The following is a 21,041-nucleotide window of genomic DNA, read 5'->3' as shown; positions in this document are numbered from 1 at the left end:
TACTTCATTAAAAAATATAGAGAAGAAAATTTTTATAAAACTTAATCGTAAATATTTACCACCAGGCACTTCTTAATAGCAATCTAATAACTATTTACTGCTGGATATGGATTTCTGACTCTAAGAGATATTAAGCATTGGGTCGTCATAATTGAACATAGGCTATCTCCATTGCTACTACCTACTATTAAGCTTGTGAGTACATCGTTTTCTGATGTCAAGAGTTTCTAGGCCATCTACGTTATACATGAAGGTCATAGACTGCCATAAGAAACTGTCCTGAGCCACCTACATCTACTGACTTCCTGCAACATTTGAGGTCGTCGCTTCATCTAATTTAATTTTTCCCAATTATAATATTTAGGTAGTGAATTGATTAAACAATCATGTTCAAATTCAAATTCAAATTCAAAAATCATTTATTCATGTAGGACATTTTAGCCGCTTATGAACGTCAAATTTTTACATTATAATTTTATATTTACCCTACCGTCCAGTTCGGTATATAGATCCAATTGAGAAGAACTGGCAAGAAACTCAATTGAATTACTTTTTTTTTTTAAAGCCAGTTTATTTACAATGTATATTTATATAGGTGTCTATGTCTAACATTAAATGAAAATTCAGTGCATGAACAACTATTGCCATGCACACTCGTCATTCAAGTAATCGTTTAGTGAGTAATAGGCTTTGCTCAGTAAATATGATTTAACAGATGTTTTGAATTTATTTAAGGGTAATTCCAACATATCCTTTGGTATCTTATTGTAAATTTTTATACCTATTCCCATAAAAGACCTATTAACTTTTTCTAAACGATACTTGGGGACAGCAAGTTTGTCTTTAAATCTAGTATTAATATTATGAATATTGCTGTTTTTTGGAAATAAGTCAAGATTTTTATGAACATATAGAATATTTGAATATATAATATACATATCATACAGTAGATCGCTCGAACGGCACGTTTTTGTAATATGAATATATTCTTAATATCTGCCGCTTTTCCCCATAGTAATATTCCATAAGAGAGTAAACTATGAAAATAACTAAAATAGACTAATCTAGCAGTATCAGTATCAGTGTACTGTCTAACTTTACGCACGGCAAAAGCTGCTGAACTTAGATTCGCTGCAAGGCTTTGAATTTGTGCACCCCATTGTGTTTTATTATCTAGTGTGATTCCTAGAAAGACAGTAGATTCTATAAATTCGAGAGATTCGTCATTTAATTTAATATTGCAATTAGTATTAAAACTTTTAGATAGAGAGAAATTAACACATTTTGTTTTTTTAGCGTTTAACATAAGATTGTTAGTTGTAAACCAGTGCAGGAGACGCCGCAAAGCACTATTTACATCGTCATAATTATTAGTCATTCTATTAACTTTAAAAATCAATGAAGTATCGTCTGCAAACAATACTATGCCGCATCTATCCTGCATGGCATATGGGAGATCATTAATGTAAACTAGGAATAAAAATGGACCGAGAATAGATCCTTGAGGTACACCCATTTGCACAAGTGACCCGTCAGACGTAGCGTTGCTAATCTTCACTTTCTGTATTCTATCAGATAGATAAGATTTTATTAAATTTAAAGCATTGTCTTTGACGCCATAAAAAGCAAGTTTTTTTAGCAATGTATTATGATCAACGCAATCAAAAGCCTTAGAAAGGTCACAAAAAACACCTATCACATCCATTTTAGTTTCCCATGCAGCAAATACGTGTCTAAGCAACTCTGCACCTGCGTCTGTAGTTGAACGACCTTTGGAAAAACCGAATTGACTATTGTGGATTAAATTATTTAAATTGAAATAACTGACAAGTTGCATAAGGATTATTTTTTCAAAAATTTTACTGAGTGCTGGGAGTATGGATATAGGTCTATAATTTATTGGGTCACTCCTATCTCCAGATTTAAAAAGCGGTATGATTTTACTAATTTTCATTATGTTAGGAAATTTACCTTCATCTATACATTTATTGAAAATAAAAGCAAGAGAGGGCGCAATAATTTCCATTATACTATCCAGTATTTTAACAGATATACCCCATAGATCCTCTGTTTTTTTATTATTAAGCTGTTTGAATATTTTCATTATTTCTACTGATGATGTATGTCTAAAGTTAAATACAGCTGATGACTTGCTAACATTGTCTGTTAGTAAAGTTTCAGCAGCAGACGGGGAAGATTTTAGAGCCTGTGTCGTAATTAATGGAATATTAGTAAAATAAGATTCGAATGTATGCGCGACCTCTGTGTCGGAATTTACCAATTTGTTATTAATATTTAAAGCTATTTTGCTATTTTGAAAATTAACTTTTCCAGTTTCGCTATTTATTACTTTCCAAGTGGCTTTTATTTTATCTTTAGATTTAGTTATTATTTTACCTAAATAGGGCGACTTAGCTGTATGGCAAACCTTTTTAAATATTTTCGAATAAGATTTTACATGTTCATGAAATAAGGGATCGGATATATAGCTTCGTTAAAAGACTTATGTTTATAAAATACTGGGTCCACGACATACTAGTGTTTCTGTGATGTTTGTGGGTACATCATTAATGTATGACATTTGTAAATGTGTACCTACCTCTCAATCGGGATTTGTCAGTCTGTTGCCGGCCTTAAAACGTATAGCTGATTAACTGTGTATATATTTGAAACTATATCCCTAAACAGTATATTTTGGCGACGAGGTATTGAACTCAAGCGTGCATTTAGTCATTTAGTGTAGTGGAAGTAAAATGGCTAGTAGTGGAAGCATGTTCGGCGGCAGTCTCAGCTTCGATCATAGAACGCAAGAATGGAGCATTTTTCAAAGCCGTTTTGTACAATATTGTGCAGCGAATGATATCGACGATAACACAGACAAGACAGGGATAAAACGCCGTGCGTTGTTACTCACGGCGCTGGCTGAAGATACCTACCGAATAGCGATCGATTTGACCTTCCCGACCTCTGTGGAGGTTATCGACTACAAAGCGTTGATTAAAATTTTAAATAATCATTTCAAAAGTAAAAAAAGTTCCTTTGGCGAGCGGCTCAAATTCAACTCGGCACAACAACGACCGGGTGAGGAGTTAGCGGAATGGGCAGCTCGAGTGCGGAATTTGGCTAAACATTGTGGGTACAAAACTGAACTGGAAACAATGCTTCGAGATCGTTTTGTTCTCGGTATGGTGCCTTCGAAGGAGAAAGAAAAGTTATTTGCTGAAAGTGTCGAAACTTTGACCTTTAACCAAGCTTTGGAGATCGCTCAAGGTGTGCAGTGTGCGCGGCAAGCATTGCAAGGGGTGGACATGGATGCAAGTGGAGGAGTGCTGGCGCAGCCGGTGTTCTCGTTGCGTACAGAGCGCAGTGAGCGCGGCGGCCGCAGCGGCGACGGTGGCGGCGGCGGCGGCGGGACCGGCGGCGGCGGCGCGCCGCGGCCTGGCTCGGCGCCTGCAGCAACGGCGCGATTTTCGTCGCGAAATGGTGCGAATCGATGTGATGTGTGTGGTTATAAAAATCATTCAAAAGATAAGTGTCGATATGCCGAGTTCACATGTAGGAAGTGCAATCAAAAGGGACATTTGTTACGGATGTGTAAATCGAACGTAAAAAGTAATTATTTTTTGGCTGTGGATGATGACGACACTGTTAAAGGTTATGATATGTTTAATATAGAATGCATTAATGGTGAGCCGATGCGGCAGGCAGTCGAGATTGATGGTTGCAAAATAATGAGCGAAGTCGATAGTGGTAGCGCTGTTTCTGTCTTGCCTTATAGTATATATCGGTCCGCGTTTGAAAAGAAAAATAAGCTTAAACCGTGTGAAGTTGTTTTGAATTGTTATAACGGGAGCAAAATCTCACCTGTAGGTTACATAATGACTTCAGTCACTTTTGAAGGTCGCATTAAACCAATTAAATTGTTTGTAATAAATACACAAAACAATCAACCAGCATTATTAGGCCGGGATTTCATTAGCGCATTTGATTTACATTTGTGTAGGGTCGGTTGCAATAATTTAAATGTTGAAAATATTAGTGATTTATTAAAAAAAAAGTTTAGTGATTTATTCAAAGATGAGTTAGGTACTTTTAACAAATATAAAATAAATTTAAAATTAAAATCAGACTCGCAATTAAAATTTTTTAAGCCTCGCCCGGTACCCCTTGCTCTTCGAACAAAAGTAGAAAATGAATTACAACGTCTTTTGGAATTAGGAATTTTAGAGAAAGTAGAATATTCTGATTTTGCCACTCCTATTGTACCCGTTCTTCGGTCAGATGGTAATATTAGAATATGTGGTGACTTTTCAGTGACATTAAATAAGGCTTTATATTCAGATAATTATCCATTGCCCCGCATTGAGGATTTGTTTGCTAAACTGCATGGAGGGGTTGAATTTTCTAAATTAGATCTTTCTAGAGCCTACAATCAATTAGTACTAGACGATTCAAAAAAATTTACATGTATAAATACACACAAAGGTTTGTTTATATACAACCGTTTAGTTTTTGGATTGTCAAATGCGCCATCTATTTTTCAACGGACAATGGAACAATTATTATCAGATATCGAGGGTACTTGTATATTTTTGGACGATATTTTAATAACAGGGGCGACTAAAGAGGTACATCTTAAGAGGTTAGAGGAGGTGTTAAGTCGACTGCAAGAAGCTGGCCTACGACTAAAATCTGACAAGTGCGAATTGTTCAAAGAATCGGTGGAATATTTAGGATTTAAAATAGATCGTAACGGCTTACATAAATCGGAAAAAAAAAGTTGAAGCAATTTTAAACTGTACAAGCCCAAAAAATGTAAATGAATTAAAATCTTTTTTAGGTATGGTTAATTATTATAGATGCTTTATTCCTAACACTTCTAGTTTATTAAATCCACTGCATACTTTATTGAAAAAAAATGAGAAATGGAGGTGGGATGCGATACATGACGAGACATTTAATATGATTAAAAAGCAATTGGCATCGGAACGGGTGCTGGCGCATTACGATCCAGTGTTAGCCACTGTGGTGACATGTGATGCCGGTCCAGCAGGACTGGGCGCTGTGCTGGCCCAGCGGCAAAGCGACGGACGCGAGCGGGTCGTTGCTTATGCGTCTAGGTCACTTTCCAAAGCAGAACGTAATTACGCACAGATCCAGAAGGAAGCGGCTGCTATTGTCTTTGCTATAAAAAAGTTTCACTACTATTTGTACGGTCGTATGATTCCATTTACGCTTCGCACAGACCACAGGCCACTTTTATCAATTTTTGGAAGTAAGAAAGGGGTACCGGAAATGGCGGCCAATAGATTACAAAGGTATGCCTTATTTTTATCGGCCTACAATTTTAACATAGAATACATTAAAAGCGATCAAAATGTTGCCGATTACCTGTCTAGATCGGTATTACCGGATCAGAATTCCAGTAATAATGTAGAGGACCAAGCTTTATATATAAATTTTGTCACGGATACAATTTTGAAACCAGTGACTATAACAGATATTAAAAAAGCTACAGCTAGCGATAAATTAATTAAAAAAGTAATGGGTTACATCGAAAAAGGGTGGCCTACCAAGATAACCGATCCAGAATTAAGGCCTTACTATAACTGTAGATTAGAACTATCAGTTGAGAATAACTGTTTAATGCGTGGCCATAAATTAGTTATTCCGGCTATTTTCAGGGAACAGTTATTAAACGAATTGCACAATTCACATTTCGGAGTTGTTAAAACGAAAACGGAAGCTCGGAGTCGTATGTGGTGGCCTCAAATAGATAAGAATATTGAGCAAAAAATCGGCTCTTGTAGTATATGCGGCGCGCTTCGAAACGCGCCACCGCGCGCTCCGCTCGCGCCGTGGCCGTACCCTTCGCAGCCATGGGAACGTATACATCTAGATATGTTGTATATAGATGGAAAATATTTCATGGTAGTAATAGACGCACACTCTAAATGGTTAGAATGTTTTTTAATGACGACCACTACTACTGAAATGATTATTTCTAAAATATGTGAACTGTTTAGTAGGTTTGGGTTGGTGAAAACTATAATTACTGACAATGCTCCTAATTTCTGTTCAAATCAATTTGATGAGTTCTGTAACAAAAATGGAATACAACATTTAACTATCGCACCCTATCATCCACAATCAAATGGGCAAGCAGAAAACAGTGTAAAAACTATAAAAAAGGCTTTAAAAATTATATTACAAGAAAACAAAACACAGAAAACTATATTACAACAATTGAATAAATTTTTATTTGATTATAGAAATAGTAGTCATTGTACTACCGGTTTTTCTCCAGCCCAGTTGTTGTTGGGTCGGTCTTTACGTTGTAGACTCGACCTCCTGCTGCACGTGCCAAATGCGGATAGGACAAATAATTTAACAGAGTCAGTATCAGCTACAGCCAATTCTAATGTTAAAAATAAACAGACCTTACAGAGTAAACAATACGGAGGACATCGCAGAACTGATTTCAAAAAAGGAGATAAAGTTTTAGTTAAGCAGTATTATAATAATGGTAACAAACATATTTGGCAATTTGGGATCATATCTAAGGAAATCGGTTCTAGGATGTACAACGTGTTATTACCGGGAAGTAAACAGTATGTAAAGAAACATGTGGATCAAATTTTAGCTTATAGAGGCTCGGATAAAACTTATGAGGTTGATGATGTAAGCATTATTGGAAGCTTTGAACAAGAATATGAGAAGAGCACAGAGGGCCAAGAAGATTTCATATACGAGCAACAAGATCAAAACAGCGATTCTTCATTTCAATCATTACCGGAGAACATCCATAATAGTATGATGTCCAAATTGGGAGAGGAGCGAGCTGGTGGGGAGGAGAGAATATTAAGTGATAACAGCGCGTCGAGTCCGATACCTCTAGGTTCGGATCCAGTGCAGCCTCTCAATGTGCCATCAACTGATAATAATGAACACACCTTGCGTCAAAGACCCCTTAGAGCGACTCGAAAAAAAAATAAATTATAAATTGTAATTGAGATATTTTAGGCTGTTCATTGTTTTAGATAATTTTATACTACTGGTGGAGGGATGTGATGTTTGTGGGTACATCATTAATGTATGACATTTGTAAATGTGTACCTACCTCTCAATCGGGATTTGTCAGTCTGTTGCCGGCCTTAAAACGTATAGCTGATTAACTGTGTATATATTTGAAACTATATCCCTAAACAGTATAGTTTCATTTATAAATATTTCAAGTGTTTCATTTGTTTATTTAAAAAACAGCTTGTTAAACATTAAAGCTTTCACCAATCGTATGACATGGCCTTATATGAAATATTTTACATAATGTACAATAAATTTTATATCAATTAATTAACATCAAAGATGATGTCCGTTGCCAACCTGCGAAACTCTTCAACAGTAAGTCTGCTTGTGGATACTTATTGAGTATATTCACAGTCACGTGCTTTGTATGTTTTATGTGCCTTGTGTGTTTTATTACAACGTAACACATTATTACCATGTGTATTCGCAATACGCAATGGTAATAAACTGGTGAATATAATAAACATAGGTGTAAGTAAGTCATGGTCACGGTGGCTTCACGGTAATTAAAGCTCTAAAGCGAAGCTCTGGGAAAATCATTATTTGTCGGAATACTTTGATTCATTTTATTATAGTTTAGTACGCCATGTGTTTTATTATTTGTGACATAAAGTTGCTATAAAAAATAAGTGTTAACTTTATTACCTTATTGAGGTCGTCACTCTAAATAGCATATACATCTAATAAGACATTACCAAATGGCCAAAAGGGTTCAAAGACTTTTAGGGGCCTTTTGAAATCGGGTTCCTCTGTCTTCCTATTCCTTCTATTCATCCAACATGTTCCAATATAATGAATAGATATTCCATAATAATATTTATATTTTGAAAATGGAAGACCCCACAAAGTAAATATTTAAGAATATACGTTATAGAAGACAACTGCGTTATTAGCCATTTCCATATTTATTTCGATTTTCTCTAAATATTTTTTATGGGTGAGGGCAATGCTTACGTCTTAGGGTTTTGCTTCGAATTTTAGTGACATAAGTACCGTTGAAAGTTTTAAAAACAATAATATGATTTTATCTCTTTATTCCTAAAATCTTATTTTAGCTATTAAAGAATTTTGTATTTTCTTCTGCGTACATTTTTTGAAGGACAGCGTGAGAACATTTCAATGACTAAAATAGGTTTGTAGAAGATTATAGATTTTATAAATGAGGGAGTTATTTTGTAGAATTATTTTCTATCAACACTAGCTAGGTGTGTATCAGACCTTACCGCGGCGTTACAAAGCTTCTATCTACGCCGATTCACCGGCACAGTATCATGCACAACCGACGCGACGGTGGCGCCAACTCCTATAACTATAAAGTACTTCAAGTGCTTTGTAACCGTTGAGTTATATGCCAGATTTGCGCACTTTATCACTGTTTGTTTGATCTATGATTATGACAGTAATTGTTATGATAAAAACTTGAGTCCTTTATGCATATGTTGTGTTAATTAATTCAGTGAGAGGATATTTTGAATATCTTAGTACTAAAACAGCTTAACGAGCAAAAAATGTACAGGCCGTGTACTCGTTTAAATGTTTTTTATTGATGTGTTTGTGTTTTGACATCCTTGCTAATTGGGAACAAATTTTGATGATTCTTTTTTATGATTATTCTTTGATAATTTTAATTCAGTTTCGGATGAACTTATAATTTCAGGATTAACATTTAGATGTCTATAGATTTGGCTGCTCGTTTTTCAATCCCGAAATTACAAAATACTTGGTGGTTCATGAGGAACAAGAGACGTTGTTCAGAAATTATCTGAATAACTGCTTCTAAACTAACCGTGTTTTTTAATACTCTTTTAGGCATCATTGTGTAATCTAGGATATTAGTAGTGTTGTTTATTTTTATTCACTTTCTATTAGGTGCACCATTATTTTTACCTACATAAAAATACAAGCTATTTAAAAAAAACGAAATGTTATTAGACGTTGTTCAATAAATTGTAGGTTTTTTATATATTACAAATACAATTATGGCAAAATGTTTCGTTTAATTTTTACTAATATCATAAATCAATTTCTATCCATGACTTCGTCCGCATATTTGGGATATATAGTTTAATGAAATTTGGTATGGGATACAGAAGGGCATAGATGTTGTTAGCCATTATTATCCACTGCTGAACATAGGCCACCCCTTATCAGGGGTGTTACCATTAGTTGCCACGCTTGGCAGGTGGGTTGGCAACCACAGGCTTTGGTAATGTTTTGAGAGGAACGTTGCTGTCCATCCCTAGAGTATTCAGTTCCCTTAGTTTCCTGATACGACACTCACGGGAAAGGAAAGGGTGGCCCATTCTATGCCGGGACCTCACAACAAGGAGGAGAAAGAAGGACATAAGCTAGGTACATTTTACGTTCCTGTCACGCCAATGAAGTCGCTGGTAAAAGCTAGTAAACACATAAATAAGATTCTATTAATATAGTGATTTGCCTAATTTTGTTACAATTTCCAATTTGACCAAATATGTAATGACATTGGCTTTTGGGTTGCCATACGAGATTTGGCACGCGCAATGATTATACCAGACGTCGATGATTTAATGACAATGATGTAGACCTTCGCTATTACTATGTTTTTTATAATGACTTTAATATTTTTTACATGTACACTTAGTTGAGTATTTGCCCTCTTAGTCTGAGAATGAAGCGTTCAGTTTACACACTGACGTATGATTATTTATTTTAAATTATTATTAAGCTTTTAAGTACTTTAGAGTTAAATAAATTCATTTAAACTTGTAGGAAATATAACAGTCACATATTATAATAATGAAAGTAAACAGAAAAACAGTAGGAAAAATATTTTTTATGCAGTTTGGAATGATAAACCAGTTGATGGCTCCCCAGGTAGCAAGGTGACGTCTGTGACTCAAATAAGACGTAAGTTTTAAATCACTTTAGGGTTAGTGACTAAAAATCGATATCAATATGACAATATTTACTACCTGGGTTGTGTACTGGAAAGTGATAACAGTCCCCTATAGACATGAAGAATACCATGGATTAAGCAGAATCCAGTGTATTTTCCAAACCACACAATGTCAAAACAAAAAAAATCTACATATTATTACAATCAATAGAAACGAAAATATGATAGTTGCATGTGATATATGGGGAATTAAACCAAGAATGTGTATATTTTATTAACATTTTAGTTAACCCTAACACGTGCTTTTCTATTAGTGTTGCCTAATAATCGATTATCAAGTAATCGATAGTGTTCACCCTGAACAATTCAAATATCGATTAGTCTGTCGATTTAATCGTTAGTATCAATGTGAAGTTTTATGAAATTTAATTAATTATTATTAAATTGAATAATCAATTATAATCTAATAATACCGCAATACTATGAAAATAAGTTGATAACAAATTTAAACAATATTATTGATTAATTGTTAATAATTTAAATATAGTAATTGACTATAAACAATCGATTATTTCCATTACATTATTGCTTATTAGATTATGTGCTATTCGTATTTTCGATTAATACTTAATCGATAGTCAACTATTATTATACAACACTATATTCTGTTATTATTCCGTTCACGTAGGTAACTACAAATTGATATCTGTTCTAAATCGATAAAACGCAGTGCCGGTGTAGGCATACCGATGTGGACACACTAGTTGCAGTCGCCGTATGCATACCAATAAGCTTATTGGGTTTTATATATTTTTGACTTATAATAAATAAGGCGATTGTTATTGTTGATTATTATTTACTAACTGTGTCTTGCGGATTTGCTTAAGCAAATTAGAAGAAAAAGTAGGGAACCAATGTGTTGATCAAGGACATGATAATTTGTTTATTAAATTTCATTAAAATTCATTCAGTTGCTTAAATGTGATTAAAATTAAACAGTCAAAGTAAACATTTTAAAATTAATAAAAATTTTCACGTTTATAATATTAATAGTATACAAGTTAAGATTTCCGGGGTTGTTCATGTGAATTGGGTTAAAATTTTTCCCTTTAATGGTTTATCTGTGTTTTAAAATTCGTTCAAATTATTTAAATATACCGTTCAAATGCATCATTCAAATTTCATTTAAGCGTAGCAAACGACTTATATAAACCTTAAAGACGTAATAAGTATATAAGTGAAACTATTTAGTTCTTTTTAGTAGGAATAATTAGAAAAATAAGTATTAAGCAAAGAGAAAAAACATCCTCAGACAAGTCTTGCTATTGAAAAGAAACAATATTTTAATGTATTATATATAAAAAAAAGCATTAAAAACAACCAAAAAGGTACATCGTGCAACAATATCAAAAAATGATTCAGTAACTAAATGCCTTTTTAATTTAGGAAGTAAATATTATATTTATTATAAAGATAAACCAGTATTTAATTATTATTAAATTATTAAAATATCTGTTAACATTGTTCTTACTAAATTCATTGACAATTTGGTATATTTCAAAGACAATATATTGAGCCATACGAAATTATTACAAATGTCACGAGACAAAAATAACATTCGTATGTAAATGTATGAACGATAAATTATACAAAATATGAATATGTCTTATTTTGGAAATCTTAATGACTTAGCAATAGAATAGAATTATACAGAACGACATTACAAATATGGCGTTGTCTTTAAAAAGAATTAATTGAAAATATCACAAAAGGCAATATTATTTTTTGTAATAATTATTTACACAAATTAAGTTGTGTAAATAGCAACACTATATTTGGATTATAGAATATATATAACGATATATGTGATAATATTATCACATGTAGAATATTCTAAAAGAGAAGAATTCTGTTGAGTGTAGATCATTCTCTTTCGTTAACTGCATTTTTGGGCCATATTGTCCTTATGTTCGCTTAGATGGTGTGGTCACATGTCGTGTTATTATAATTATTATATCTACGTATCCGTTATTGCAATCGATATCAAAACAAAGAAAGTACTTCAATATGACTGTATTTTTCTTTTTGTATTTTTCCTCGAGATATTCACCAATTCGATAACGGTTTCGATTATATTTATTTAATAATTATATTTTGCTGTTTAATAGTCCATTTTATTCAGCGATTTTTGTAATATAAATAACTGACAATAATTAAAAAAAAAAACTGTGCGTTTATATATTATATAATATTATGCGTTAAAATTGATATAGTCTTAGATTATATAGATAGAGACTTGAACCTTAAAAACGGGTCAACATTTTGTTGGCTAATTGTCAAGTTAGTGATCGTTTTTTATCAGTCTTGTGTATACTTACGCATAAAATGTAGCTTTATGTATTATTTAATAGATAAAATTAGTATTTACGCATTAAAAAGATGCAAAAATTATAAGACAAAATAAATATAGTATTTGACCCATTTTACTTGAAGCATTTCTATGGAGACACTATTTATAGAATCTAAGGATATAATATACAAGCGAAGACTCGCGCATAATTAGCTTAAACTAAATAATTTAAATAAATATATAGAAAGAGCAATAGGGTCCTATTAATATTTATTTAATTAACCTAATTGGTTCATAATGTCGATTATAAATATTCGTAGCGAGCTCCTTTAATTTTATTGTCTATGTTTTTACCTTGTATTTATTGTTATTGATGTGATAGGGTCATTATATACGTCGTTTCATGGGCGTCATCGCCAAATTGTTTTTTGTTTACAAATTTGAATTTGACTTTAGAACTATTTGGATTCTAATGTTTTTAGTTATATGTGAGTGAACTTGTTGATAGTTCAGTTCATAGATTATAGACATGAACAAATCTTAGGAAGTTATACGCATTCTTAAATCTGTCTTAGAGTTAATATTTTTCATATATCAGTTTTAAAATTTGTGTTGTAATATGGGACAATGAGTATAGTGTAGAAGAGAAAACTTCTGCCTTGAAAGCGGAGACATAACAGCGCTATATCAGCGTACTCGTGATCACAGCCGGTGTGACCTGGTCATAATGTCGAGATTCATTCAGGTAAATTCACCAGAGGGAGATTTTGTACAAGAGTCGTTTGCTTGGATACCTCTGTCCCATTCGTGTTTCAACCGTAAAGCAGTTGTGTTTGCATAGCTGTGTTTCAGTTTGAAGAGTGGGATATGGCGTGAATTTACAGGGTATAAAGTAATAACACCTGAGTCCTCAAGAATGGCAATGCATGGGCGAAACAGTATACTCTGTTATGTTCTTGATACTGCTCATGTCTATACCCAACGGTTACTACTTTCCATAAGGTGAGCCGACAGCTTGTTTGCCATTGTAAGTTATATATATATATATATATATATATATATATATATATATATATATATATAAAACAGAGTTTACCTAAATGACCGCGTTAATACTCTTCATTTTTCTTCTTTATCATAATATCAGCCGTCAGCTATCTTCAGTTGAATATAGCCACTCCCCTCCATATACCATCCCTGGTACTTTTCCCTTTTTTTAATATACAAGTTGTTGTTTAATATACGGTTGCCAATTCGGCTTCCTTTAACGTATAAATATGTTAAAGGAAACTGAATTGGCAACCGCAATTAAGTTTTGGTAATGTTTTAAGAGTGACGCTATTATCCATCATCCGAGCATTAAGTTCCCTTAGTCGCCTCTTACGACACTGACGGAAAAGGAATGGTGACCCATTCTATACCGAAATCAAATTGCAATTGTCCATTTCTTATAAACTATAAATGTATTATGCGTTGAGTATTACGTTCAAATGCCTCTAACTACCTAATCAAGGATTGTTGTCATGAGCATACTTAATTTTATTTATTAGTTGTGAACTTTGAACTCAATATATCGGTCTTCCTCGACAAATATGGCCACTGTAGTTTTTATTATAACTATTCTCGATATTAACATTCTATCTTGACATTTATGGGTACTATAATGAAATCTTGTGGGCCAAAAAGTTTGTACATTGATTTTATTATATAAATTGGATATATTATATAATGTGCAAATATACAGTTACATAAATGGATATACTATATTTATTATATACATAGACATACACATATTTAATAGAAAACAAACAACTGCAAAGAAAGACATAGGAAAATAAGAGAGAAGAAAGAAAAAAGTTACTTAAAGAGAGTGATAGTGGGACTAGTTTAAAATTTTTACGATGGAAGTGTATCAAATAATCGCATCATGATTTTAGGAATTTTATCTTGAAAAACAAGCGAACGGAGTCGCGGTCACCGCTAGTTACTTAATAAAACAATAAAATGCCAATGAAAATTCCATAAACCCGCTTATGTCGCCTACTAGTCTTCCTATTAACATAAATATACAGTAAATTATTGTTTCGACAAATAGTTATTAGGTATCTACATGGTGTTAGATAAACATCTCCGGAATTTGCAGTAATATGTCAAATAAAATAAAATTAATTGTCCACACCTTTGTCTCCCATAGTTAGGGTTAACGAAACTAGTAGTATGTGTACAGAAATCAACGATAATAAAAAAAAAAAAAAATTATGGCTTAACGAAAAAAGAACTCAATAACACCAATTTTACAAACAATATCAACCCTAAGATTTGTACAAGAGAAGTAACATTCAAGTTCTCTTAATATTATATGTTTTAGATGTTATTCATTAGTACATGTATGTGTTCAAGGCAAACTTAATGCTAAAGGCATTCTCTCCCAGTTAACCTTAGGGAAGTGTTAGAATACTCGAATGCAGTACTAATAATAATATATACATGTATACTAATAAAATTTACATATATAAACAAATAAACATACATAAATACAAATATGTATGATATGATAGACTATATTATACACGAACATGACAATCGATAATACATTCTGTTATGTCCATGGTACTGCGCATAGGCGACGGTTACCACTTTTCATCAGGTAGGCCGTCAGCTTGTTTGTCATTTTAAGTTGTATAAAAAAAACATGATTTTACATCTTTAGTGAAACTTAATATCTATTAATTTTCTATTTTTATAATGTACTGACAACCCTACCAATGACGATTGCTTTTAATAAACTTACAGATATGCTTGAAAAATGTGTATTGCTGATAATAATAAAGTTCTGAATAAAAATTAAATCTATCATTAAAGTCCATATCTAATCGAGAAAAAAATAGATTGTAGGTTTTATTTTAAAATCTTTAGTAAGTATATACAGAATTTAACATATTGTATTTATTTAAAACTTTATTGATCTCTCAGCGTACATGGTACAAGAGACCGACTTAATCATAAATGCCATTCTCTCTTAATTGAAGTTAAGGAAACGGAAAATTTTGTAAAAGGTTAAACCCGTGATCGCGTTATGACTACTCGAAACCCCGGGCCTTTAATGACTAAAGGTCCTGGATGGCACCAAAATTCGAGCACTGTCAGCAAACGCTAAACTCAATCCTTGATCGACGTTTAGTAAAAATATATTATTGTACTGATTAATAAGGATAATCGTATTTAATAGATGATAGTAACAATAAAGATATAATATAACAATGAAGAGCTGTACAAGCACATCAACCGCATAGTCCTCAAGCTATGACAGCCTGTGTTATGAGGAATCAGGCAACACTTGGGTGCACGACCCGGAACATCCAGTAATTTAATAATGATAATAATGACAGTGATGGAATATATAATATAAAATACTGCTGTCGATTGTCGTGAGACAAGAAAACAAATATAACATTACAATAACTAAACAATAAGCTTTCACAAAAGACAATAAGATTTTTAACATAGAATGGTATATTGAGAAAAAGTTTCGACCCCATAAAATTTCGAGTTTCTGACACATGATATTTATCTTTTAACTAAAACTAGTCTGTCGACATATATTCGTATAGTATTCTAGGTTGAGGCCGAAGAAAGTGACAGCAAAGGCCCTTTGAGGGAAAATTTATTTGGTTACCTCTTTGTTGTCACACATTTTGTAGTCGAAACTGACATTTCCATTAGTTATTGGGCATTCTTATGGTTTCCGATAGTGATACGCCTAATCCGGTTGCCAATTATCGATTCAAGTCGATATATTTGGAAATAGAACTTCTAATTTGAAAATAATTTATTGAAGTCATTCTGTTAGATGTTACTCGTCTGATTCTTTTAACCTTCTTGCAGTTAGGTTTTTAAGAGATTTTAATTTTTAAACTTGTTTTTCAGTTCGCATGTGTTTTTTTGTGGATACGTAGCGCGAATAAATTGCTAATTCTGATGTTGATAGCTCTTTATTATGTAGAGAATTGAGTAGCAAAGGCTTGTTGGTCTCTATCAGTACATATATCTCGTATTTTTATCTATTATCTTAACTGGGTAGTAAGTTTGATTCTATTCACCACTTTGTAAAAACTTTAGTAATTTTTCTAAACCTATTTATTAAGTGCGTATATTTTTAGTCACTTGAGAATCATTATTTTCAAGTTACTATTTAGTTAAATCATAATGTTGACTGCAAAAAATATAATGATCAAGTCATGCCTCTTTCTAACGGTATTTTCTTACAAACGTTCGGTTTCCTTTAGTGAAATTTAATTAACATAGACATGTGTTTCACGTCACACAGCGAGAACAAGTCCACAACACAGAGGAATCTATTGGTCAAGGTTTCTTATGAATATTCAAATGTGTGCTTATGCGACATTCTTTTTATCAATAATGTGCGTAGAGGTTGCATTGATTTTTTTTACGGTTATTTATATTTTATAATTAGTTTCTTCCCTTTATTATTAATTAGGAGTTTTAGTATGATTTTTCACAGTTTTACTGTATTGAAATTATTCATGAGGTTTAAGGTTTATACGCAGTTAATTTAACCATCAATATACATACAAAAATTGTTCCACCTCACTTTGTAAATGTTTAGCAAAAATATTAGATTTAAAGTAAACTGTTTAAAGATAGACTAAATTCATTGTAAGCAGTTTTTTGTTTTGCAAAGAAAAACGAGATATTTAATAGTCAATAAATAAAAGACTCACACGAAATAAAACTGTAACGAAATAAAAAATAATAACCAAAATCAATTCATAATTGCCGACGTAACACAGCCACAGAAAATATAGATGAATTGAGAATGCCTATTTTTAGAGAGTTTGATATGTGAGATAGTCATACTATTATATGCGGACCTTTGCAAAACATATGACTTGAACAAACCCATCTACGTAACAGTATTACTGTAAAATAAAAGTAAACCCAACCTAGTGGATTAAATACATATATAAACAAATAACTAGATAACTGTGCAAACGTTGTTTTGACCCCTACTACCACCTATTAGTTCCTATTATTCCTATCTGGATAAAAAATACCGTATCTTTCAAGTTGTAACAAATAGTATCTATATATCTATGTATCTATATATTTTAATCACAATATCTATATACCGGTCTAATAACGAACATGTTAAAAGTCTGTAATCCAAAAAATAATATTGGATAACAGACTTTTGACATATTAGAAAATAGATATCCGACCGATATGGGCGATAACGAAATCGTTAGTGACCTTCTTTCCGCCATCAATATCCAGAGAAATCCAATAGATATCGGAACGGTATCCACATTACTCATGTCTAAAAAATACACATTTACAAAATAAAAATAGGTGGAGCTGTTTCAGAGATTAGCGTGGACGAACATCATGACATGAGATTTTTTAAGATACTTACGAGTATTATGTACTTAGTAGTAAACATATACATATATCATGAGTTACTTTAAACATTATAAATTCTAAGAAATACTAGGTCAATGCGGCACACTTGACGTCAAGCAGTCTGTTTAAGATGATCACAATTTTCTTTGAAACGATTAATCAATCAAGATAATGAGGTATTTGTATGTAAAAATAGTCATATTATGATCTTGCTTTGTACATAACATATTGTAAAATTTTTGACTAATAGTTTCACTAACGACTTAATTTACTTAAATTTTGATCTTGATAGTTTTCTAAACGAGATTCTAATAATTTATTAGATAAATACTATGTATTTTTAATAATAATAAGTATTACTCGACTGTACTAACATATGATCTTCAAACTGAGAAATCCTATGTAAAATACCAAAAGTTCTGGGAGGATAATTTATATTTATTTTTTTAAACTGGCTTGACTGGTAGTAAAAAAAATATGTGCAGTTTTATGTACGTCATGATTTTATTATGCCTACTTCTGCAGAGACAGAAATCACACTGCGAGGACAAGTACAAGATGCAGTAAGGAAAAAAAAATAATTTATTATTATTATCATAATCATATTGCACTTTGTTTCATATTATTTGGGATAAGTGTATATAGTGAATTTAGTGTAGTCTTTACCAGAGGGAGACTTTGTACAAAAGTCGATTGTTTGGGTACCTCTGTCCCATTCGTGTTTCAACCGTGAAGCAGTTGTGTTTGCATGGCTGCGTTTCGGTTTGAAGGGTGGGATATGGCGTGAATTTACTGAGTACAGAGGAATAACACCTGATTCCTCAGGAATGGCAACGCATGGGGGGTATCATGGGCAAAACAGTATACACTGTTATGTCCATGGTACTGCTCATGTCTATTGGCGACGGTTACCACTTTTCGTCAGGTGGGCCGTCAGCTTGTTTGTCAGTCTAAGTTGTATAAAAAAAAAGATTGCTATATTTTTATATTTACTCTTTTTTTTTTTAACGCGCCACCTACCAATTTATTCTTTAATTCTTTCTATCCAAAAGTTATCTGGAAGAGATTGCTCAGCAATTTTGTACTACACTATACTTATCGAAAATTGTTCAACAAATCCTGTAATGTTGGTGCAATAAAGTGTTAAATACATAAATAAATATATCTGCAAACATATCTATAGTACCTCTTATCTGTTACCATTGTTACTCCTGAGGACTAAGGCATCCTTAGTTCTCGGTACATATCCTAGTCCTTAGTTCTGAAAATATAGAAGGCGGAGACGTCTTTGTATTTTGTATTGTCACCATCACCATCACCATTACATCAGCCATTAACTGTCCACTGTCGAATATAGGCTTCCCCCTATTGAGGGGTTTGCCAGTAGTTGCCGCACTTGGCAGGCGGGTTGGCTGCCATATTCCAACCAATCACTATAACACATATTTATTTAAAAAATATATAATATTTAAGTGTTTAAAAATATATGTATGTATTTAAATATAAAAGGATAATAAAAGCAGCCAGCACTATAAATCATACACGTACCTGAACGCTCGCGTGCTAACGAATGTAGGTAAGTGGGGTATGCAATAGGGCTACAATTTTTGTGAAATTATAGTACTACATTATACAAAGTTTTGTTGTTAAATCTTATCTAGGAGTCCGTGAGTTTGCGAATAGCCTGTTACTATGACTATATAAATTGTCAAGGTATGCAAACGAAAACGTAAATTATCAGTATATTTTGGTAAGTATTAAATTTAGAAAAGATAATATAGTAAGTAGCGAGATTTCCTACTCGAAATCTGGAACTACTGAATCGGTAAAGCCTGATCTCTTATACAAAAAGAAGCCAAATAATGTTACATACTGTAGGGTTGAATTATGACGAAAAATATTATAACCGCTGGGGAATAAATTTATTTGGCTAACAACACATACAGAACATTCCTGTTGTGTCAGGCATCCGCAGGCTATATAATCACTTATTTTATCAGGCCGGATACAGCCCTATCGGTTACCTTCTTAAATTAGAAAAAATTAGATAGATCCTAGTGGATTATTTTGCTTAAAGAGGAGACCTTTATTATCTTGAATCTATCTATCTTCATGCTAAGTCCCTGGAGGGGTAGGCAGAGTTAACTGAGTCGCAAAACTCTCTTTCATTTTGCTTTATTTGTATTTTGTTTATTCAATTTCATAACTTATACATACACCTATCTGTCTTGTTACTTGATAGTATTATTGTTCTAAAACCTTTTGGTGAAATTAATATAGTTTTTATTTTTTTAAATATACTTAATAAAGAGAAAATCTTTTCCATACTGCTAGGTTTAATCTTTTAGTATGGAAGTATGGTACTTAATAATGTACTGTAAAAATATCTAATTATTTATGTAAGATTTTACCATGCTCTACCAATCGATAATTACCTAGACCACCTTGGTGGTATAGCGGTATAACATACTGCTTCACGGTTGATGGTTGCGAGTTCGATCCACGCACAATACAAATATTTGTATTCATGAGTATGGCTGTTTGTATTGATTTAAGCACTTTCTATGTATATTAAGTAGGTATGTACAGTCTCTTCCATTAGAAAAAGAGTTAATAAGGTTTTGTTGAAATTATCATAAAAACAATTCTCTATTAGATATCTGTAGCCTGCTTTGTTCGTTTGTTTTCTTTTTTATTAAGTTTTATTGAAGTATAGTTTTTTATGGATGATAATGAAATGGTAACTCTGCTCGCGCTCATGGTATACAATGATGGGGTAGCAGTGAAGGATGATAGATGAGGATGAAGTCAGGTCAGTTGGCCCATCGCGACGAATTTAATAATGATTAATCACGGTGGTTTCCAGGAGGAACCGTTTGGAGGTCGACCTGACCTTAATATACCTTTATTAATGAGGATTTAAGTTGAAACGGCGCTGTGTAATATTATGTTCTATTTTATTTATTTATTGGTAATTAATTGTCATTTATTTGTCGTGTAGGTCTCGGTATAGAATGAACCACCCTTTCCTTTCTCGTGGATGTTGTAGGAGGCGACTAAGAAAACTTATGGTGGAGGGAAAAGCAGCAGCGTCTCTCTTAAAATATCTATTAAAACCTACCTGCGGTTCCCAACCCGCCTGCCAATCGTGGCAACTACTGGCAAAATTTTCCTTATGGATGTTAACGGCTGAAAATAATAATAATAATTAATTCTCATATAGACAACCCTGTTTCAATTAATGGGGTTGCGGTCACTGGATTAATCCAATTTAATATGAAGCCATTGAACATGCATTTGTTTATA

The 21,041-nt window shown here is 32.7% G+C and overlaps 2 protein-coding genes across 4 annotated transcripts in view; both read left to right on the top strand.

Annotated features, from left to right (window-relative positions):
* The window catches only part of LOC113509622 (uncharacterized), a 172,566-nt gene that overhangs the window by 74,774 nt on the left and 76,751 nt on the right, over positions 1-21,041 (top strand). The window lies entirely within an intron of this gene.
* LOC128201655 (uncharacterized) lies at positions 2,582-7,164 on the top strand. Its single transcript, XM_052899252.1, has 2 exons — positions 2,582-3,612; positions 6,644-7,164. The coding sequence occupies exons 1-2, from the start codon at positions 2,754-2,756 to the stop codon at positions 7,000-7,002; spliced, it is 1,218 nt and encodes a 405-aa protein (XP_052755212.1). The 5' UTR covers positions 2,582-2,753; the 3' UTR covers positions 7,003-7,164.

The sequence above is a fragment of the Galleria mellonella genome, unplaced genomic scaffold, assembly GCF_026898425.1.
Source record: "Galleria mellonella isolate WM207_F2 unplaced genomic scaffold, CSIRO_AGI_GalMel_v1 utg57, whole genome shotgun sequence".
NCBI lineage: Eukaryota > Metazoa > Arthropoda > Insecta > Lepidoptera > Pyralidae > Galleria > Galleria mellonella.
The sequence above is the reverse complement of the archived record's forward strand: the minus strand, read 5'-3'. Positions and strand labels throughout refer to the sequence as shown.

What these genes read in the sequence shown, in the direction of transcription:
- LOC128201655 (XM_052899252.1), top strand. Translation starts at nt 2,754, where the DNA reads ATGGCTAGTAGTGGAAGCATGTTCGGCGGCAGTCTCAGCTTCGATCAT. An exon ending in GTGTAAATCGAACGTAAAAA is followed by an intron (nt 3,613 to 6,643) that starts GTAATTATTTTT and finishes ATCAAATTTTAG; the next exon opens with CTTATAGAGGCTCGGATAAA.